The sequence below is a fragment of the Dermacentor variabilis genome, chromosome 6, assembly GCF_050947875.1.
Source record: "Dermacentor variabilis isolate Ectoservices chromosome 6, ASM5094787v1, whole genome shotgun sequence".
Classification (NCBI taxonomy): Eukaryota; Metazoa; Arthropoda; class Arachnida; order Ixodida; family Ixodidae; genus Dermacentor; species Dermacentor variabilis.
The window spans coordinates 24,179,988-24,203,843 of NC_134573.1; the positions used below are offsets into that span (position 1 = coordinate 24,179,988).

A 23,856-nucleotide genomic window follows, 5' to 3' on the forward strand; every position below is an offset into this window, starting at 1 on the left:
AGCTTCTTCTCCGCGAGCGTCTCCTGCAGTAAAATGACTTGTGGCTTGTCTGTCGCCGATCTGACGAGCTGACCTAACGGAGCCTTGCGCCTCTGGAAGCTAGCGTAGTTCCACTGCCAAATTTCAGCGGTATTGTTATTTATGTTAGCAATCTTGTTTACTGTGAAATTTTAGAAACCTGTGGAGCCCCCGTCGGAATTTGATCCTGTCGGGAGCGGTTCAGTATGTGTTCCTATTCTACTTTTGGGCTGAGCACTAGGTCTTTCCGATAGCCTTACTCTCAACTCTATGGCGGAGAGCATTTCCATAATCCTACGCAGGGTCTTTTCCACTTTACCCTCATTTTTGACGGGGGAAGCCGAGGCGGCGGGCGGGGTCTCGTTGACCTCGGTTATGTCGCCCTCTTCTTCCTCCTCTTTGTCGCTAAAAGGTTCCGGGTTGAGCGCCTTGCGTTTCGACTGCCCGGCTAACGGGCCTGGTTTACTGTTGCTAACCTCATGCCGGTTTATGAGTTTTCTTTTCATGTTGTTAAAGGATTCCTTAAGCTCTGCGAGCTCGCGTCTAAATTCCCTGTTTTCCGCTTCGAGCGCTTGGATACGTGGATCGATCCTATGCTGTGGCTGTGCCTCACCTGTCGTTTCTTTGCTTGATGCGTTCTTTTTCCCTGACGGCTGTGTCGCTCCCTTGACCTTGTCGGCCCACGTGGCTCGCTTGACGGACTGGGAGCGAGACCGGGATCTCGATCTGGAGGAGCGTTCTCCTTGCCTCGATTTGGATTCTCTCCTTCTCGAGGGTGAGCGCCCTCCGGATAGAGATCTGGTACCTAGGATGGAACCGCTCCGCGCAGCTGGTGCATCCAACGAGATGTCGCCAATTGCGTCGGTGACGTCAGATTCTTCATCCAGTTGTGCCTTCTTTGCTCTTTGTCGGCGTCTTCGGCGTCGGCGTCGTACGATGTATGCAATTTGGGGCCCTATAACGTAAAACTATTCCAAGATCTTTTTATTCCAATCTTCTGACGTCAAATTTGCGTAACCACCTACGCAAGAAACGGGCTGTCACCCGCAGGGTTGTCTGAACAGACCAATAAAACGCTCTCGTCGACATAGGAGGTCACTTTTGTTTGCTTAAAAAACGAATAACATTACCTACACCGAGCAGCTTGTCTTGTCTAATTGGCTGACAAGAGGCAAGGAGCATTATGAAGTGGAGAGGAATTCGATGGGGCTGAGCCACTACACTGAAAATCGATAACCAGATGAAGAGGGTGGTGTCGGCGTCTGCGATTGGTCCGCTTTCCCTTACTTAGATTGCGGTTGCTGGTCGAAAATCGCGGCGGCATGCAACGGAAGCTTAAGAATGAGGCTAAAAGGGATCCTCAGCAAAGAAGAGTTGGCAGAACGAGGTCGTAAACATGCAGAAAGTGCTCTAAAACGTTATGCGGCCACTCAAGAAGTTTTATTACACACAAATAAACCCATGTTATCCGGCAGGTGCGAGTAGCTAGAGCCTGAGCGATCGGCGGCAGCCATCTTTTATTCCTTTCGGAATGCGGCAGCCTGCGGCTATTCAGAAGAAAATTCAATTTTGTTCAGCATATTAATGCATCTTGAATGCGTACACGTCACTTTGACGCGGTGAGTTTTCGCGGTTTTGTGACGTCGCGTGAAGGCAGGTGAAGTGGGCGCTGCCCGAAAACTTTTGACCAATAGCCGGGGGCTAATGGCGAAAAGGCGTAGAATCAGAAATAACTGTTTTTCTTTTTTCTGTCGAATCATGCATAATCTGTGTGTACACATCATATCAGATGGGGAGGTATCGCGGTTTTCGTGACGTCGCGTGACAGACAGGTGAAGGGGGGTGGTCCAATAAAGTTTTTGACCAATCGCGGAGGGCTGATAGCAGAAATGGAATAGAAAAGTTTGGAGTAGTTTTACGTTATAGCGCCCTTGATAGCGCTTTTTGCACGTTCAGTCTTTTGTGACATGGGGCCCGCCGCACGCTTCGCACTTGCGGAGCATTGATGTTCTTCGTCGTCCGCTTTTGCTTTTGCGCAACTGTGGCATTTGCTTCCCTCTTCCTCGCTGCTGATGCAAAGGTCGGCACGGTGGCCTACGCGCAAGCGAGGCAAACGTCGACTTGGCGTCGGTATAATGAACATGGCGACAAGGCCGTGCCGCAGATCACGTGGTCGTGCGTACGCACGCCACTGAATAGAATCACGACTACATGCGAGTTCTTGATTATTCTGGCTTCTAGTGCCGTGCGATTTCTTTCGATCACAATCATGTTTCTAAGCGTGCCTTCATCGTGACAGGGGTCGATATGCCTTTTACGCCTTTGCACGTACCTTCGGGGGCAGCGACGTACGCCGAGACTTCGTAGGCGCCGTACTTAGTATGGATTTTAATTAGTCTCGCAGAGGCCCTTGCATTAGCGGCGTGCGGAGTAGACATGATTAAAATATTCTGTATCTTGTTTAGGCACACGGTATCTTTCTTCGTTTGATGCTCAGGCAGGGCCGCCGCCATGGCCAGTGCTTGAGCGAGCAGTACTACGTCGGCTTTTGATACGTCGAGGCCTCCCTTGGGGCGCACGATAATCTTGATGTGTTCTTTCGGGAACTTTGGAAGTCGCGAAGCTGCCGTTACTTGCGACAACAGACTTTTAGCCGGTCCCTTGGCAGTGTGGCAGCCAGCCGGCTTGTTCACGGTACCACGTTGGCCATCTCGTAATGGCGGCCTGTTCGTCTCCTGCTTTTTACGGTTGTTGAGGGCGGTGATCCACCCAGCACCGTTGAGATATTCCTGGGTTACGTCCATGCCTTCCACAGTTACGACTTCGGGCATGGCGTCGCTTTCCGTGAACGCACGTGTCGTCGTTTCAGTCGCGCGCAGAGACGGCAAAACGCAATCGTGCGACTGCCTCTACAGGCAGGCCTACCTACACCGCCGCGCCGAGAGCAGGCTGTGCCCGTTAGGGCTAGCTCCCTCGTCGGCGTGATCGTAGAGCAGAAGCCTCATAATATGACGAAAAGTCCACCCACCGGTAAAACTCCGGCATCGGCGGATTCCTTGAAACTTGGCGGTTCCGGTGAGGTATATATATCCAGGGTTCTTCTTGGAAAGACGCCCCAATACAGTTAAGAACGCGCGAGCCGACGTGGATACGTCCGCACTGCTCGGCACCTCTTCTTCCAACATAGAATGAAATAAAAGTTGTTGGAAGTGGGGTGGTTTCTGATAATGGCTCATACCCGCAGCCAAGCGTTGAAGACAACTATTCTGAACATCGTTAAATTACAGAGTGTACTGACAGAAGTTTAATCGCTGGTCAACTCGCGCCCATTGACAACAATATCGGCTCAGCTCGAAGATCCATCACTTACACCAGCTCATTTTCTTATCGTCCGATGGCTATTCTCCATTCATGACGACAATACTGCGGCGAAGGAGCCAAATTATACAAAGGATGAAGAGACCTTGAAGGCGACGACAAGCTTTCCGTGATGTCTTCTGGAAGAGATGGCGCAAGAAAGATATTTTGCAGATACCGTAAGCTTACTAGGTCAATGTCATTTCTTACACTGAAGCACATTTAGGCGACATCGTATTTATTATGGGCTAAAAAGAATCTCCAAGACTTTTGTAGGACCTGGCTGAAATCGAAAAGGACATTTCCTGGTCGTAATAATCATGTTCCGTTTTGTCTGTTGAAAAAATCTGACGGAAAGAAAGTACGTCGCAGAATGCAGTATCTCTACCGCTTGAAGAATTCAAACTAAGCACTTTGCCGACGCGAAGATGTTAGAAACTCACACAAAAGAAGACAAAGAAAGCTTTTTAACGCTCCCTGTGCCCGCCTTTCTCCTTCTTCATTTGACTGTTCTAATAGGCATCGACCGCGTAGTAGACGTGCGTACGACATCTGTCATTCATAAAAGCTGGATTATCGCCACCGACGCGGTACGCTGATGCTGCAGCAGCACTTCCTGCTGCCGCAGCACGCGACGTAGCCCCCTTCCTGCTGCGCTGTTTCATCCTCCATCACAGCCCAGCTCGTCAACTTCTCAGCGACAGCGGTCTCGTTTTTTTTTCTCTGAGATTGTCGAAACTCTACTCGCTCAGTGCCACATTATTCGCCGAATCACCACCGCCCACCACCCAATGGACTAACTGAAAGATTCAATGGGAGCCCGGGTGACATGCTGGCCATGTACGTCGCATATGACCATACAGGTTGGGACTTTATCTACCATTTGTCACATTTGCCTACAACTGTGCAACCCAGACTGCCACTGGCTTTTCTCCCTACATTTTGCTCTACGGCGGTCGCTCATCCTACCCCGCGGACACATTACTGCCATACCAGCCCAATGTTTTATAGGCGTTCTTGTTTTTATTCCAGCACGACATGCCGAGGAGTGCCGCAAATTAGCGCGCCACTTCACCACAGCTGATCAACAGCATCAGAGAAGGCTTCGTGAGGCTCACTCTGCGCTACTTTCCCTCTCTCCCGGTGACCTCGTCTGGCTGCCAGTACCTTCGAAAGCGCGTGGCTTCTCTTCAAAATTTCTTCCACGCTTCGATGGACCATATCGCATTGCCCAGCGCACGTCTTCGGTGAATTACCTTATCGAACCACTGAGTGCCCCTGACCTCCGTCGTCATGTTCACGTAGATTCACTTTCTGCGGTATTTGTTTATACACTGGAACTAACCCTGGCAGTGCTAGCCAGCGCCATCACTCGCGGCGCTAGGCGGTGGATGGCGAACGTCTTTTCTACCGCAGGCGTCACGTATCCATGAACTTGTTCGGTGAAGCGAACTGGTCAATAGACCCACACATATGGTGCTTGAGGGCATCAGAGCTGCCAGATTAGACTCTCGCTATATAATGAACCATGTAATGAATGTCTACCATGTTGTCAGCTGCTACAACTATCGTAAATATCTTGTAAATATACGTTTGACTGTTTTCAACTCCGTAACATTTTTGATGGAGGTTGCGGGATCATTATCAAGACGGATTTACGCAGCGGGCGCTCCTCTCCTTGGCTGCATCTACAATGCCAGCTCAAGGAGAGGATGTTTCGCGCCCGTCGACACCCACACCCATCGTCATTCTAGCACAACCCCGCGACCAAGGAACCTTTCCTGGCACCGACGACACTCATGTTGAAGACTGACTTCAATTATATGAGCGAGTGAGCGCCAGGAACCACTGGGACCAGACCTTTATGCTCGCTAACGTGGTATTTTACCTCGTGTGCCCGGCACGAGTCTGGTTTCAGACCCACGAGGAGGAACGTAACTGCTGGGACATTTGTAAACAAAAGCTCAAAGATTTGTTCGGCAAGCCTGTTGGACGTAAGCGCGGCGCCCAAAAGGACCTCGCTTCGGCTGTCCAGACGTGCACTGAATCTTACCTCCCGTACATTCAGGACGTGCTCACTCTGTGCCGCAAAGTGGATCCGAAGATGTCCGAACCTGATAACGTTGCACATGTCATAAAGGCATAACAGATGATGCCCTCCATCTCCTTGTGTTCATGAATTCTTCCACTGTGCAAGCCATTATTACCGAATGCCGTTGGTTTGAAGAAGCCGAGAGTCACAGCATTGCCCAACCATTTCCCCGCGTTCCCAACATGGCTGCTACGTCCACCTGCGAAGACCTCCGCAGTCCACCCACGCCCAATCGCTCTGATGACATCCCCCATATCATGCGACATGAAATAGAAGCCGCATCTCCTGTCCCGTCCCCAACCCATGGCCCCGACATCTTCTAGGTGACCGTCTCATTGATCCAGTCCGTCGTGCGCCAAGAATTGACCAACGTTTGCTTGACCAACGTCTGCTCAGTTAATAGGCCTGCCTACACTCAGTCCATCACTGTCATATGCACCCGCAGCCTGAATGCCCCAACGCGGTATCGCGCCCCGACCGAATGGCGTACTCCAGACGACAGGCCTATATGCTTCACTTGTGGCCGTATCGGCCATATTTCACGTCACTGCAGGGCTTTGTGGTATTAGACCCCATGGTCCTACCACGCATCCCACTGCCCTCATGCTGCTCCTCGGTTCCTCCCGCAAACGCAGGCAGTAAATTTTGGCGACACTTTTCTTCCTACCCGCTCTAGCCGCTATGCTTCGCCACGTCGCCGCTTGTCCCGATCGCCCCATCCCGCCGATCATCGTACCCTACCTCCTTCCGGTGCGTCCTTCCAGAAAACTAACGGGTGCAGCACCTGGAGTTGATGCTGCCAAACCGACCCGACGCAAAAATCCTCTTCTGACCTTGCCCACACATCGGAACCTCATTAAAGTGAACGTGGATGGTGTACCTCTTACGGCTCTGATTGACACTGGCACGCACGTATCTGTGATGAATGTTCAGCTTCGGAATCGTCTCAAGATAGTCCTCACTCCTGCCTCGTCGCCTGTGGTCCAAGTCGCCGACGGTGGATCACCAGCCGTTATTGGCATGTGTCCGGCTCGCGTGAGTGTCACCGGACATCACACTTCTGTTTTATTTTATGTTCTAGAACACTGGGAAGGGGGGGTGCTCACGACCTCATCCTGGGCCTTCACTTTCTGTCTATGTATTCCGCTTTGATAGACTGTTCTGCTGCTATTGTGCAACTCGCTCTACCTGCTGCTACTGAATCTCCCGATAGTGCTCCGATAGGGCTATGTTCCACAGAGCATATTCACCTCCATCACCGTGCCGCTACCTATATAGGTGTCTCCCCTGTTCCACCTGTGCCAGACGGTGACTACATCGTATCCCATAATCGGGATGTCCTGCTCTCGCATAACGTTGTTATTCCTCACACCGTCGTTACCATTTCGGACAACACGTCCTGCCTTCCGCTTGTGAACTTTGCACTCTGTGCACAAGTACTCCCCCACGGAATATCCCTCGCGCAAATAACGCCAGCCAGAGACTAACACATTTTGGCTTTAACATGTGACAGCTCCTCGTGTTCAATTCTTGCTTCGTCCCCTGTCGCTTCCGATTTGAATGTCCTTACAAGAATGATAGCTCATGATGTTCCGCCCCAGCGTGCTCGAGAAATACGTTGCCTCCTTGTCTAATACTGGGACATATGCGACCTTGGAGAGCGCCCTCTAGGAAAAACATATTTTAAAACATCGAATAAACACCGATCCATCCCGATCCATCGGCGACCCTAGCGCATCTCGCCTACTGAGCGACATATCATCCAACATGAAGTTGACAAGATTCTTTCTCGAGGCATAATCGAACCTTCTTGCAGCCCATAGGCATCGCCTGTTGTACTAGTTAAAAAGATGGACAACAGTTGGCGATATTGTGTCGATTATCGACACCTCAACAAGGTAACAAACAAAGACGTCTATCCGCTACCACGCATTGACGATGCCCTTGATTGCCTGAACAGAGCACAATATTTTCCGTCCATCGACCTTCTCTCTGGTTACTGGCAAATTGTCGTCGATGACATGGACCGCGAGAAGACAGCTTTTATTACTCCAGATGGCCTGTATCAGTTCAAAGAGATGCCTTTCGGTTCATGTAATGCCCCGACCACATTTGAACGAATGATGGACGCCCTCCTACACGGTTTGAAGAGGTCCATGTGCCTCTGTTACCTGGATGACGTGACCTTTTTTCTCCGACTTTTGCGACACACCTTTAACGCTTATCGATGATCCTATCTGTTTTCTGTCAGGCGGGGCTACAACGAAATTCGTCCAAATGCCACTTCGGTCGTAGTGAAATTTCTGTGCTCGGGCATCTCGTCGATTCTTTTGGTGTACGCCTTGATCACGATAAAAACGGGTAGTGAAAGACTTTCCCGTGCCAATATATGCCAAGGATGTTCGCAGCTTCTTGGGCCTTTGCTCCTACTTCCGTCTGTTTGTCCGAAATTTTACGGCCGTTGCGCGCCCTCTCAGTCACCTCCTCAAGACGCTGCATTCATTTGGGGCCCTGAGCAAGCTGGTGCTTTCACCGAGCTGATTAAGATGCTTACGTCCCCGCCCATTCTCGCTCACTTTGATGCTCAGCTCCAACAGAAGTCCGTACCGATGCCAGTGGTCACGGTATTGGAATTATCTTGGAACAGAAACAACAAGGGCGAGAACGTGTCATTGCCTACGCCAGCCGCCTTCATTCCTCTGCGGAGAGATATTTCATCACCGAACGTGAGCGCCTGGCTCTCGTTTGGGCATTGGGTAAATTCCGCCTCTATTTGTGCGGCCGCCAATTCACAGTCATCACTGATCACTACGCTATGTGTTGGCTTTCGTCCCACAAAGGTCCTTCTGGGCGCCTTGGGGGCTGGGCTCTGCGTCTTCAAGAATACAACTATTCGGTTGTATACAAGGCCGGCCGGTTACACCAAGAAGAAGACTGCTTGTCGCGCCATCCTGTCGAGCCTCCTGACGTTTCTGTGGCCGGCATACCTGTCGCCGTTGCTTTTCGCGATGTTCGAGCCGAACAACATCGGGACGCCTCCTTGAAAAAGCTTGTTCAACGGCTCACTTCAACAACGCCCGATCCTTCCCTTCGCATGTTTCAGCTTCAAGATGCTATATTGTACCGTTCTAACATGCGCTCGGACGGCCCTGACCGACTCTTCGCTGTGCCGGAGCATCTGTGTCAGACTGTTCTCGCCCAGTTTCATGATGCACCGACTGCAGGTCATCTTGGCGTGTCACAGACTTATGACCGCATTCGTCGGCGCTTCTTTCGGCCTGGTGGATAGCGCGACGTCTGTGCTTGTGTCGCTGCGTGTGACCTTTGCCAACGAGGCAAAAAGCCAACCACACTCCCTGCTGGTCGCCTTCAACCACTTGTCGTGCCATCAGAACCATTCTTCCGTGTAGGTGTTGATCTTTTAGGCCCGTTTCCTACGTCTGCTACGGGAAACAAGTGGATTGCTGCAGCAACATACTACGCCAACCGATATGCAATCACACGGGCTCTTCCGATAAGCTGTGGAACCGATGTCGCTGACTTCCTCCCAGGGAACGTCATCCTTCCCCACGGCGCCCCTCGCCAGCTACTCACTGACCGAGGCCGTTACTTTCTTTCTAAAGTTGTCAATGACATTCTATACTTGTGCGCGACTAAACACAAACTTGCTACTGCTTACCGTCCACAAACCAACGGTCTAACCGAGCGCCTTAACAGCTCCCTCACTGACCTGCTGTCCATGTATGTCTCCGCTGACCACCCCGACTGGGATGTTACACTGCCGTTCGTTACTTAAGCCTATAATTCGTCTCGCCATGATACCGCAGGCTTCTCTCCATACTTTCTCTTGTTTGGCCGCGACCCTACGCTACGTTTTGACACCGTTCTGCCTGCTAGTCTAAATTCCACATCCGAGTACGCCCGTGAAGCCATACTCAAAGCACAAGAAGCAGGCCGTATTGCCCGACGTCGACTTGTAGAGTCGCAGGACAATCAGCTGCGCCTAATGACGCCCGCCATCGTGACGTCCATTACACACAGGGTGCCCTAGCTCTCCTTTGGTCGCCGTCGCGACGCGTTGGCCTCTCGGAGAAGTTACTTTCACGCTACTCTGGCCCTTACCGTGTCTTGCGTCAAGTAACTGACGTCACGTACCAAATCGGCCCTCTTGAGTCAACCGTGGCTCAGCAACGCTCCGACGTGGGCCACGTCGCGCGTCTTAAGCTGTATCACTCGCTCGCCTCCTAACCATCAGCGAGCTGGTGCTTCAGCCGCTGGGGGTCATGTGACACGCTGACGAAGATGTTTTAATCCTGGTCGAAACAAGACGACGCGCTAGACTTCACGTGGTCTACCATGTTGTCACTGCTACAACTATTGTAAATATCGTGTAAATATACGTCTGACTCTATTAACCCCGTAACAATATATATATATATATATATATATATATATATATATATATGAGCAAGAAGAAAAAAAACAGAAGGGTCCTATTTTTATTAGTCATATCATAAGAAGTCAAGAGTGCTGTTGACCTCGAAGAACAGGATGGTTTTTTTTTTTACCTGCTTTCCGTCAAAATATTTTTTGCTGGCTTCAAGAACATCAGAGACTGTTGCAGGTGATAAATGTATTTTTTTTACATCAACATTGCTATTATTCCTCCTGGTTCTTGCTGGCGACAAAGACGACAATGCTCTTGTCTTCCCCCCCAATAAAATGGCGAGCAGTGTTACAGCAAGCTTAAATAAATAGAAACCATTTAGATATCACATAAATTATATTGTTACGTAAGAAGACGCAGATGAAAAGCTATATACAAGTATATTTACAACGTAGTATACGCCGCACTTGGCCAAGAGGCAACAGCCCGCGATAGCCTCTAATCGTCGTCGTCGTCTTCTTACTGCTCGCCTCTTCGTCATTGGTAATACTATTCCGTAGCACTACCCCCGGCGGCAAAAGCGCCGTCCCGGAGCGACTAAAGGCCGCTCTCGGAAGCAGTGTAGTAGGTCTTGAGCCTACTCACGTGCACGACATCACTAGATGCCAGAGTAGATGACGAGGTTGAGCTCACAGGAGCAATTTCGTACGTCGCAGGCGTCACCTGGCGCAGCACGCGGTAGGGCCCTGTGTATCGCGAAAGGAGCTTTTCTGAAAGTCCGACGTCACGAGAGGGCGACCACAAGAGCCCGAGCGCACCAAGCGAAAACTGCACGTCACGGTGGCGGGCGTTGTAGTGACGCTGCTGAGTGGTTTGCGAGTCCGTCAGTCGAGCACGGGCAAGCTGGCGTGCATGGTCGGCGAGGGCGATGGCGTCGCGCGCATACTCGCTTGTTGAGATAAAAGCAGGAGGAAGTGCCGTGTCAAGGGGCATGGTTGGTTCGCGACCGTAGAGTAGATAAAAGGGAGAAAATCCGGCGATGTCATGCCAGGAAGAATTATAAGCAAATCTGACGTAAGGAAGGGCAATGTCCCAGTCGTGGTGGTCCTTGGAAACGTACTTGGACAGCATATCAGTAAGAGTACGGTTTAACCGCTCTGTGAGGCCATTGGTTTGAGGATGGTATGAGGTAGTCAGCTTGTGTTGAGTGGTGCAGGAACGTACAATGTCGGCGATAACTTTCGAGAGGAAGTTACGACCACGGTCAGTGAGCAGCTGTGGCGGGGCGCCAAGAAGTGAGATAATGTCACGCAAGAGAAAGCCCGCGAAGTCAGTGGCGCAACTGGCAGGGAGAGCCCACGTGATAGGGTACCGGGTGGCGTAATCAGTTGCGACGGCTACCCATTTGTTCCCAGAGGATGACATGGGAAATGGACCGAGGAGGTCTAATCCAACACAAAAGAACGGTTCCACAGGGACCGTGATCGGCTGGAGATGACCGGCAGGTAGCACCTGAGGTGCTTTCCGATGCTGGCAGGTATCACAGGCAGCAACATAGCGTCGGACGGAGCGAGCGAGACCAGGCCAATATAAGCGGCGGCGGACGCGGTCGTACGTGCGGGTTACGCCAAGATGTCCTGCAGTAGGTGCGTCGTGCATCTCAAAGAGCACAGTCTTTCGTAGATGTTTTGGCATGACAAGAAGAAGATCAGATCCGTCAGGGAGGAAGTTCCTTCGGTACAGAATGCCGCCCTGGAGGACATATCGGTGAACGGACGCGTCGGTAGATGTAGAGCGCAGACGCTCGATGAGTGCTCGCAGCGGTTGGTCTCGGTACTGCTCATCGGCGATGTTAGCGAAGGCCGACACAGAGAAAATGCCGTTGGCGGTACTACTGCCGGCGTCGTCAGGCTCGTCTACCGGGTAACGAGACAGGCAGTCAGCATCCTTTTATAGTCGGCCAGATTTGTAGGTGACAGTATATGAATATTCTTGTAGGCGTAAGGCTCAGCGACCAAGTCTTCCTGTAGGATCTTTCAGTGAGCATAACCAGCAAAGCGCGTGATGGTCTGTGATAACGGAAAAGGGTCGGCCATATAAGTATGGCTGGAACTTCGCAACCGCCCAAACTAGGGCCAGACACTCACGCTCAGTGATGGAATAGTTGCGCTCCGCAGGTGAGAGGAGCCTGCTGGCGTAAACGATAACACGGTCGTTGCCGCGCTGGCGTTGTGCCAGTACTGCGCCAATTCCGTGACCGCTGGCATCAGTACGGACTTTCATACGCGTAGAAGGATCGGAATGTGCCAGAACGGGAGCCGTTGTGAGAAGGTCGATTAGATGCGAGAATGCAGAGGCCTCGTTATCGCCCCACTGGAAAGGGGCGTCTTTTATCAAAAGCTCGGTTAGCGGTCGTGCTATGGCCGCGAAATTTTTCACGAAACGGCGGAAGTAGGAACAAAGGCCGATGAAGCTGCGCACATCCTTGACACACGTGGGAACAGGGAAGTGCGTAACAGCATGGATCTTGCCTGGGTCCGGTTGCACTCCGTTCGCGTCAACGAGATGCCCAAGGACGGTAATCTGGCGACGGCCGAATTGGCACTTTGATGCGTTCAGTTGCAGACCGGCGCCACGAAAAACGTCCAGGACTGCCAAGAGGCGCTTGAGGTGCGTAGCGAACGTTGGGGAGAATACTATAACGTCGTCCAAGTAGCACAGGCATGTGGACCATTTGAAACCATGAAGTAGGTAGTCCATCATGTGTTCAAAGTGGCAGGGGCGTTACATAGACCGAACAGCATCACTTTGAATTGATAAAGACCGTCCGGAGTTACAAAAGCAGTCTTCTCGCGGTCGAGATCGTCCACGGCAATCTGCCAGTAGCCGGAGCGGAGGTCAATAGATGAGAAGTAGCGAGCACCATGGAGGCAGTCAAGGGCGTCGTCGATCCGAGGTAGGGGATACACGTGCTTTTTGATAACCCTGTTAAGGTGCCGATAGTCCCCGCAAAAGCGCCATGAGCCATCCTTCTTTTTTACCAGTACAACAGGTGACGCCCATGGACTACATGACGGTTCTATGATGTTCTTGGCAAGCATTTTGCGAACTTCTGCGTGAATAACTTGACGCTCAGCCGGTGACACTCGATACGGGCGGCGATGAATAGGAGGGGCATCGCCGGTATCAATGCGATGTTTAACAGCTGTAGTTTGGGCCAAAAGACGATCGTTAAAGTAAAACATATCATTGTAGGAAAACAGAACGCGGTAGAGCTCACGAGCGTGCTCGGACGGCATGTCGGGCGCAATCATTTTCGGTAAGTCGGCGATGGTACAAGTTGTTGACTGCAATTGTAGGGGAGGATCGGCTGAATTGTCGTCTACCTGAAAAGATGCTATTGAGTGATCCTCGAATGAGCAGAGCTGGGCCAGAGACATCCCGCGTGGCAGCACTTGTGTCGTCAAGCCAAAGTTGACCACTGGCAGGCACACGCAATTCGCCGTAATAGATAAAACGGTATGAGGTACCGTGATCCCGTGTGTAAGGAGGACGTCTTGCATAGGAGCCGCGATATAGTGACCGTCGGGCACTGGTGGGGATGACACTGGGTCAACGTCAGTGCCGAAGGTGGCAAGCGAACGAAGTCGACGGAACGGAGGCGACTGGGGTGTGGTTCAGCGTGATTCGGAAAAGGCAGGTCAAGGCGGAGAGTACTGGCGGAAGAAGCGATGAGAGCAGAATGTGTGGAGAGGAAGTCTAACCCGAGGATGATGTCGTGGGGACCGTGGGCGATGACAGTGAATACACAATTGTGGAGCGATCGGCGAAGGAGACACGGGCGGCACACATACCAATTACGGGGGCAGTTCCGCCATCGGCGACATGGACATGCGTCGTGGCGGGCGTGATTATTTTTTTCAGGCGGGTACGAAGATCAGCGCTCATTACCGACAAATGCGCCCCAGTGTCTTTAAGAGCAGATACAGGAACACCGTCTACTTGCACGTCAAGAAGGTTCAGATGAGTGGGCAACGTCAGTGGAGGATTTGGCGGCGTAGGGAGCAATGCAGCGTCACCTCGAGGCACTGCATCATCTAGTTTTCAGGCTGGGAGCGGCGTCCGAAGGGAGTCGGCGAAAAGGAACAACGAGGCTGGGGAGAGCGAGATCGTCGTCGTTGGGGCGAAGGTGAACGAGAATAGGGGCGCTTCGGCGCAGGAGAGTCAGTGGCGGCATTATCGGAGCGTGCGGCATAGGGACGAGAAGGGCCACCTGAGGGGCGAGAGTAGGCAGTATAAGCAGACCGGGTCGGGGAAGTCCAGCGACTTCGACAGTGCCGAGAAATGTGCCCAATGCGACGGCAGTGAAAACAAATGGGCTTGTCGTCAGCAGTTGCGCCATTGAGATGGGTTGCGGAAACGTGGTGGGTAAGAAGATGCGGGACGGGGCGGAATCGAAGAAGCCGGACGGGTATCAGGGCGATGGACCGAGGAGATGATGTGAAGGCCCATGTTTTCGAACTCCTGGCGGACAACTGCCTGGATCAGGGAAACGGTGACTGCAGGTGCGTTGGTGGGGCTGGATTCGAAGGCAGCCGGATAAGAGGCCTCAATCTCACGCCGGTCGATCTTGGTGATATCGCTAGTGTTGATGGGACGAGGAGCGTCGGCACAGGAAGATGTCGCTGGGGTGTTGGGCAAACGGGCAAACTGCTGGTCGATACGTCGGCTTTTAGCGAGTTCCCGGCGGCGGCACTCTTTTATAACAGCATCCACCGTCGCGACGTTGTTGAATACGAGGAAGTTGAAGGCGTCGTGGGCTATGCCTTTGAGGATGTGGGATACCTTGGCTGACTCAGTCATGTGTGCATCAACTTTGCGGCACAGAGACAAGACGTCCTGAATGTACGTGACATAGGGCTCTGTTGACGTTTGCGCACGGCCGGAAAGCGCCTTCTGCGCGGCAAGTTTGTGACCGTAGGGGTTGCCGAACAAGTCTCGGAGCTTTTGTTTCAGCGAATCCCAACTGGTGAGCTCTTCTTCGTGTGTCCGAACCCAAACTCGAGGTGTGCCACCGAGGTAAAAGACTACGTTGGCGAGCATGATAGTAGGGTCCAACCGGTTATTGCGGCTGACGTGTTCGTACAGGCTGATCCAGTCGTCGACATCTTCCCCATCTTTGCACGAGAATACACCAGGATCACGAGGAGCAGGGAGAGTGATGCAGGTCGTCGAAGTGGCAGCAGGTGTCGGGGGCGGCTGAGTCGAGTTGTCATAGCCGGGAGCCATGAAGCTAGGCTCGACGTACCGTCCACTGCGAAGCTCCGTGACGAGGTACAGGGAACGTCCACCTCCACCAGATATGTTACGTAAGAAGACGCAGATGAAAAGCTATATACAAGTATATCTACAACGTAGTATACGCCGCACTAGGCCAAGAGACAACAGCCCGCGCTAGCCTCTAATCGTCGTCGTCGTCTTCTTACTGCTCGCCTCTTCGTCATTGGTAATACTATTCCGTAGCAATATTAAGAAAAAAGGTGATTCAGGCATCCTTTATTACAAATTGGAAGATGGGTAGGAGGAAACAGAAAACAATAAAGACTATGTATATTCCTATGCCAATCAAGAAGAGTTAAGCAATAAATGTAGGGTAACACAGATTGATTATCCAGACGTAGACCCCACCTCTAATAATGACAGAAAATTCAACGAAAATTACACCTAGCAATCATAATAGGGGATTGTAATGCAAGACAAGACTTTCTTTGGAGGTGATGTCCCCAGTCTGTTGAATGTTTCAATTACCACTCAACCAAATGCTGACTCCTTTACCTTTGAATGCTTGTATTCATCGCCAATTACCGCGTCTAGATCTGGGTCAATAATATATTTGCGTCGCGCGCACCTCTGAAAGCAACAGCAAAGCCCTTCCTTGTTATTTGACAAAGTCATGTTACACATTTGATAAGGAAATATACTTCCATAACAAGAATATTTCCCACTAAAATTCTAATTTTGCTACAAGAAGGTTATGCGGTATTGCGCGAAATTTCTTTTCACTCCGCGCTGCAAGACTTTCTGTTTCTTGAAGCTCCAAGAAATAGCACATATATTTCGTGACCTACATCAGGTTTTGCTCCCGTGAAGGCCCAGCGTACTTTGTAATATACGCTCATAGGGTTCCAATGAACAAAACGCCAATAAAAAAAAACTTTCACAATGTATACACAGTGTGAATATATCGTCTGATACGAAAAATCAACAAAATGTAAGTAGTAGATTTTTTGGGGGGCTGAATGGGAGATAATTTTCAGTTATTTATGATTTGTTTATTTCAATAAAAATTGAAAATTATTCCTCCTATGCGGTCCGGGGTAGCCTTGTTTATGGGCTTGCTATAATGTATAGATATGTATATAGCAGCGCAGCATCAGTTGACACGAGAAAAACGCTTACATGAGGAAAAAATTGAAATACGTAGGAAAAAGCTGGGCTTTGCTGCCGTTCCAGCCGCAGGACCAGCCTTCGCCAGAGTCTTTCACGAAGACCGGTTTTGCAGCCGAAATGTCAGCAATGTCCCATTTTTCTTACGTAGACCTAGCGTTTCTTGTTTAAATATGTGTTTGTGTGTGAGAGAGAGATACGAGTACATTTCTATTGAAAGACATGGCGATTGTATGTGCGTACATATTGCGATCGGCACTGATTGAAGCGGGTGTGTCCAACCGCAAGAATTTACTGTAGCATTAATATTTATTCTTTTTCACTCTTTTGCCAATTTAGTCTTTAGCCATGTATTAGCTCACAGGCAGCTATCCCAACCATTTAGGAACAATGAGCGCCATCGCTTGTTACTATCTGAATATGTGCGTCATCACTACATTGTAGTAATTTAGTTGTCAGTTTAACATTCAATGGTTCTCCCAAGTCTGTATGCCAAGCACTAGAGTATTCAGAAACCAGTACTCACTCCGGCTCGTTTCCGTCTGCGCGTACTTTGGAAAACGCCCCGGAGAGCAGGAGTGCGTAGAGGCACACCGAGGAACCACCCGAAGATGCCTGCATGTCGAAGCTCCACAGGTCGACCGAAGCGGGCGACACCAGCAACGCGACGATTGCGTGCGCCAACTGTTGCAAACAATTCGAGTCGCGCAGGCTGACAAGCCGTCGCTGCGCCCGTTGCGTATCGGGGTTGATCGCGGCGGACGTCCGCTGACGGCTCATCGCTTCACGCTACGTCTCGAATAATTTTCATCCGCCTACCTTGCCGCTTCTCATCAGAAGCACTGAGCCTAACGGTAAATGAGGCTCCTGATTGTACTTTATTTCTCCCTCTCTCTCCTCTAATTCTACTAGGATGCTGGCAGTGGTGCGGCCTGTTTTCATAAGCGACCCAAACTTTCGTCTTTCCGCATATCGCGCTTAATAGGAAATGCGTACCTGCATCCGCATGGCAGGAAACCATGCCGGAAGAAACTATGGCAGCGTACTATTCTCATTTATTTCGGCGCACGCTGCCTTGCCAGAAACACAAAAAGGCACGTATAGGTAAATTATAGTGAGAATTCCTCACCGTTCGAAAATGACTTATTGCGCAACGCTAAATTAATTCACAGCGAAGTCAATGGCTCATTCCCAAAATTGATGTGACCTTGCTTTCTGATAAGTTTTGACGAACGCGATGATTCTTGGGAATTGAACTACGCAGAGGATCTGTATATCTTTCAGCAACCATGCGATCACAGTTTGTCCTTCCTATTTAATTTTTATAGGCTGTAATGCCTGGTGCAACTGCCTACCTGCCTTAAGAATCTTCAGCATTTCTCTCTCTAATGGTACCGGAGATATAAACGAAAATTATTTGTGGTATGTGAAGTTCAATGTCGTCTTCGTAATTCTCAAAACTGGGTTAGCAAAGCGAGCTGTATTGTGGCTATCTGATTACGTTGTGACTTTTCACAATGGTTGTGCTTTCTTTCTTGCTCTATTAGCAATGGTTTATACACATGCACAACAGCAATTGATGGCAGATATGCAGCGTCATCTTTCCGTTATCATAGTAAGTGACAATGACATTGTCTATGCTGTTAGCTATGCAGTAAGGTATATAATAATAATAATAATAATAATAATAATAATAATAATAATAATAACCACAACTTTATTGTTACTCATTCAAAGGATACAAAATATCACTAAAATTCATCTGAGCCTTCAGACAAATATGAACCCGGATGGACAAATGACCCACAGCCGAAAATAATTCGCGCCTATTTACAGTTGGGCTCAGTAAGAGGTGTGAGTTAAGCTTATGCGGTAGAAATGGACTGTATTTTAAGCAGCACGATTTTTTCGTGTTTAGTCGTCTTTGCTTGAAAAATTATTTAGGTTCACGAAAGCGCCGTATACAGCTTCTTCATTCCAATACTGACTATGGTCCATATTATGCCATAACACTTAATAAAATTGCTCAGACATTAAAGTATCCAGATATTGATTCCGTGATGATAGCTTGCGATTCATCACGAGGCATGCCTCGTCATATGCAAACGCAAAGTGCAAACTACAAGATTCATCTTTAACTTAGTTTCTTGCTGGAATGAATGCCCTCCTTTATGGCGATGACCAAAACGAGAGCCAGGTGAAAGCTGGAGCCAACGTTTCGACAAGTGGAGTTGCCTTTTCAGGGTGACATATAGTTTCCTCGGCATAGTATATGTAGGTAGGGTTCTCCTAAAAGAGAGAGGGTGTGAGGCGGGTGGTTGAGGCAACCACTGAAGGTGTGTTAGAGGCGAGGGTGCAAAATTGAGAATTAAGGGCTACTATGCGCACGGTCGGTGACACGGCCGTGTGTGAGCCGGCGTGTCAGCGGCCGTGTGTATAGCACCCTTTCATTATCTGCTTCGCTGGCGGTCAGTGGGCTGTCGTCTCTCTGCAAGCGATAATAAAATGAAGTGATGAAAATTTTGCTCGTCCAATAAAAAAAATACCGAGATGAAAATATTCCATTCGGTTCTGTGTCGATTATCGCCGTCTCAATAAGATAACGCGCAAAGACCTCTATCCTCTACCGCGCATTGACGACGCTCTGCACAGCTTGCAAGGCGCTAAATTCTTCTCTTCGTTGGATTTACGCTCGGGCTACTGGCAGGTCCCGATGTCAGCAGTTGATCGCAGTAAAACTTCATCCATTACGCCAGGTGGTTTATACGAATTTAATGTGATGCCATTTGACCTATGCAATGCGCCTGCTACCTTTGAACGAATGATGGACAATATCTTGCGCAGCCTAAAATGGAGCTCGTATTTGTGCTATCACGACGACATCGTTGTGTTCGCCCCTGATTTCAGCACGCATCTTCTTCGCCTTACGCAAGTGTTGACGTCCTTGGCCAACGCAGGCCTGCAACTGAACCTGAAAAAGTGCCTGTTCGCCGCGCGCAAGCTCATTATTCTAAGTCACGTCGTATCACACGACGGAATTTGCCCCGACCCATCAAAACTTCGCGCCGTGGCAGAATTTCCGAAACCTAAGACGCTCAAAGAACTCCGCGCCTTCATCGGCCTCTGTTCTTACTTCAGACGCTTTGTTCGCAATTTCGCCTTGATAATATCACCTTTGACACAACTCTTAAGTGGCGCCAACGATCTATGCTCCTGGTCTCCGGCATGCGACACCGTGTTCGTGACTTTACGCCGTCTCCTGACGTCTCCGCCTATACTGCGACACTACGACCCCACCGCCCCAACTGAAGTGCATACCGATGCCAGTGGTATTGGCCTCGGCGCTGTCCTTGCACAGCGCAAGTCTGGCTACTCCGAGTACGTCGTTGCTTACGCCAGTCGTGCGCTGACCAAAGCGGAACGCAATTACAGCGTCACAGAAAAAAGAATGCCTGGCCATCGTTTGGGCACTCGGGAAGTTTCGCCCCTATTTATACGGCAGGCCTTTCAATGTGGTTACTGACCATCACGCCCTTTGTTGGTTATCCTCTTTGAAAGACCCGTCTGGACGCCTTGCCCACTGGGCTCTGCGCATTCAAGAATACGACATACACGTCATATACCGCTCAGGTCGCAAGCACACTGACGCTGACGCTCTGTCCCGCTCTCCGCTGCCAGCCGACACGGCCTCCCTCTCCACCATTAAGGCGGTATCCTCGGTCGACATCGACACCTTCGCATCAGAACAGCGCAAAGATCCTTGGGTGGCCTCACTTTTGGATCGCCTTTCTGACTCGCCTGCATCTCCCATCTCCCGCTCCATGCGTCGCCAAGGTTGTCTATTTTGCTCTCCGGGATAACCTCTTGTATCGACGCAACTACCAGCCCGATGGCCGCAAGTGGCTCCTGGTTATCCCTAGGAGTTTGCGTTTCGGCATGTGCGCTTCTTTCCATACTGACCCACAATGTGCATACGCAGGCGTTTTGAAGACGTATGAGCGCTTGCGGCAACATTGCTACTGGCGAGGAATGTTTACTTTTGTCCAGAGGTTTGTCCGCTCGTGCCCGCAATGCCAACGCACAAATCTCCGCCTCATCCGGCCCACTGTTTATTACAGCCGCTTCTGTGCGCTTCTCTGTGCCATCGACCGTGCGGGAATTGACCTGTACGGGCCACTACCACTAACGCCTACTGAGAAATGATGGAATATTGTCGCAGTTGATCACCTTACACGCTATGCCGAAACCGCTGCTCTACCTGCAGCGACCTCCAGTGACGCTGCATCCTTTCTGCTCCATCGTTTCATTCTTCGTCATGGCCAACCTCGGGAGCTGCTGAGTGATAGAGGCCGTGTGTTTCTGTCGCAGGTGGTTGAAGCTCTGCTTGCTCAATGCCGCATAGTTCACCGGGCCACCACGGCGTACAATCCTCGAACTAACGGACTTACAGAGCGTTTTAATCGCACCTTTGATGATATGCTCGCCATGTACGTTTCATCGGAGCATACAAACTGGGACATCATCCTCCCATTTGTCACGTACGCATATAATACGGCTACACAAAGTACCACAGGATTTTCTCCATACTTTCTTCTCTACGGTCGCGATCCTTCCCATACCATCGATACGGTTTCGCCTTATACACCAGACGCGTCAGAATGTGCTCCCGTTTCAGCCGTCGCCCGATACGCCAAAAATGCCATCAATTAGCCCGAAAGTTCACCTCCGCTGACCAACAATGACAAAAAGCCAATCGTGATGCCGACGCTAAGAATCCGAACTTCGCTCCTGGCACACTTGTCTTGTTGTACGTGCCTTCTACCACGCCTGGACTTTCGACAAAACTTCTCTCGCAGTATGATGGACCATGCCGCATCATCGAACGCACCCCTCCGGTCAACTATATCATAGAGCCGCTTACATCGCCATCCGAAAAGCGCCGCCGTGAACGGGACGTTGTTCACGTGCGCCGCCTGAAACAATTCTATGACCCGCTCGTCTCCACGTCGTAAGTCACCAGGATGGCTCCGTTTTTGCACCGGGGGTAATTGTAATGAAGAAGAAGAGCACAAGAACAAGGCCAGCCAGATCGTCTCTTCCATGCCTGCAGTGCAACCAGTGGGCCAACCGGATCGGCAGTGCTTGGCACGAGTGTGAGCCGTTCGGGCAACCAGCTGTTCCTACTCTGCGTCACCTGCCTCCTCGGTTACGAAGAGGCGTTACCCTCGGAACTGTTCAGTGCATCCATTGCAAATAATATACCAAAGAAAGAAAAGTATGAAAAAAACACTAAGCAGCCCAATCAAAATAACTAAGTGTTGTTGCCTATGCTTTGAAATTTAGCATAGATAATATATGGTAAGCTGCTTTTGAAATGTTTATTCCTATTGGTTGCAACGTCTTGAACGTGTGGATGAAGTACGATTCTGTGTACTTTTCCTTCGCGTTCAGAGCGAAAATTTTACTATAATATCTAGAGTTCATCATAGTTATGACCTGGTTGGTTGAAATGCTTAACAGCGGCTGTGGGAAGCTTTTTAGCTGTGTCCGCGCGATGTCCGTTTAACTTCACTTTCATTGATTATCCTGTGTTTTCAATATATTGTTTCTCACACAAGGAACATTCAAGCATATAAATCACATCGGAACTTGTAAAAGTAAAGCTAGCGTTCACTTCGTGTGTATGACTATTCGCAGTGCTTTTAATTTTAATGCAATTTTGAAGGTCCCTGCAGGCTTTGCAAGTATTGAGCGACAGGAGCAGGCTGAAGCCTGCTTCTCTCAAAGCAAGTTCGCCGCGTTCATTTATTTGCGGCGAACGAAAACTAAACCCGCTTTTAATGAGGGGCTGTCGCCAATTAAGGGTTTTAGCTTTGCGTTATTCGCGGCGCGCCACCGGGATAGTTTGCCATACCACGTCTTAACAAAGTATATCACGGCACCTAGGTCAGCCTCACTACTGGCCACCGTGAAACCATGAATTTGGCAGCAACGGGGTGGTAGTTAGGGTAAATCCACGTATCGGCCTCCCTGGTAAGAGCAATAATGATTTAGTAGGATGGTCGCTATATACCATGCTTTGCGTGAACTCTCAGTCAGGACTGATGAGATTTCCTCAATCCTACCCGAACCAGCTTCAACCTTCCTTCTACGGACGTTGTTCATGTCGCCCAACTCAATGCGTAGGTGCCGGCCTTCGTCCTCTCATCCTTACGAGCGTCCAGCCAGTGTTTCCACTCGTGGCGGTTTTGTCACTTGGTTCAATCATCCGACGTTGTGATGGCTTCTCCATATGAATGGTGTTCGAAGTTGTACGTTTACAGCTTTCTTATATTCTCCTTTGTGTTTGCTCATGTTAATTTGCATGTCTGTTCGCCTTACTGGATTAGGGGTCTCTGTCTTTCACTTTTCTTTTACATTTTTATTGTTTTATCCCCCCGCCCCGCCACCGTGTAATGCCTAGGGTTTGCTTTTAGGTTATGTAAATAACAAAAAAATATAAACTGAAGGACCAGTCGCGTGTTCACTTCAACAGCATGTTGTTTCCCGCTCAGCATAGATTTCTAATGTTTATCCATATTTCTAAATATGACTTTCCTCGCAACAGCTACAAGAAATTTTTGCATGCATATCTGCAGAAGGATGGCAGACAGATCCCTGGTATGACCGTAAAAAAACGAGGAAGAAATATTGCCTTCTCGTAGTCGGCACTATCTCCACTCTTTCGCGATTAGCATGCAGTCTGGAGCGGATGTTCAACATTTCTTAAACCTTGTTTCAAACAAAAAGCGTCAACATTTCGATTATTTCATTACTCTGAATTTATTTTCAAACAATTGTTAAATTTCTGCGTACCTTCGGTAGCATGAGAGTCCCCATGGTAGAAAATTGCCCTCCGCAAATAGGCAACACTCCAGCGCAGGTGTTTGGCCGCTCTGAAAGAAGCTTGTGTCTGAAACCGGAAGTGTGGTGTTACCTGCATGATGAGCCTCGCCGAAAGCTGGCGGCGGCTGCTCGGCTTTATTCGCAGGTGGCCCGAAAAACGTGGCTGGCTGCTGCGCACGACTGTGAGTGGCTCAGAATTTTCACAAACCCGTGAAAAAAGGAGATTGAAATATTTGTCTTCAGTTGCGCCTAATTCAAAGAAATTCCCCATAAAAAAGAGCATGGTGCACATGAAGCGCAGACCAATATTTTGCCCTATTTAAGCAATAGATGATAGCTCCTTTTGTATGGAACCACGGAATATGCATAGAAAGGCCTGGAACCCTGGATAACTCACGATCTCTACACCGGAACTAATAAACAGATCAATTGTTTGCTGAATTTCTGAGGCAGAATGATATGGAGATTTTAGTAACATGCAAGAAGCTTAAGAATTAAGCAAACGAACTGAGGAAAGGCAAGCGAGAATACTTTAGAAACAAGTTTACTACAGGCTGCAAAACGATGCCTTGTGGTTCTGGAAAACACTAACAGAAGTGACGAAACCCGAAGCAGTTTTGCCTGAGAAAGTCTTAATGGCATTGTTCGGTCCGGTGCTTGCAAGTGCTTT

General features: G+C 49.8%; 1 protein-coding gene across 2 annotated transcripts in view; it reads right to left on the reverse strand.

Annotated features, from left to right (window-relative positions):
- The window catches only part of LOC142584100 (UPF0462 protein C4orf33 homolog), a 143,704-nt gene extending 120,452 nt beyond the window's left edge, over positions 1-23,252 (reverse strand). For both annotated transcript variants that reach the window (XM_075694273.1, XM_075694272.1), the window contains exons 1-2: positions 23,157-23,252; positions 16,828-16,916 (exon numbers count right to left, since the gene is read on the reverse strand). In XM_075694273.1, the coding sequence (XP_075550388.1) occupies positions 16,828-16,916; positions 23,157-23,180 (113 nt within the window). In that variant the 5' untranslated portion in view covers positions 23,181-23,252. The remainder of the gene's footprint in view (positions 1-16,827; positions 16,917-23,156) is intronic.
- Positions 23,253-23,856: the final 604 nt, after the last annotated feature.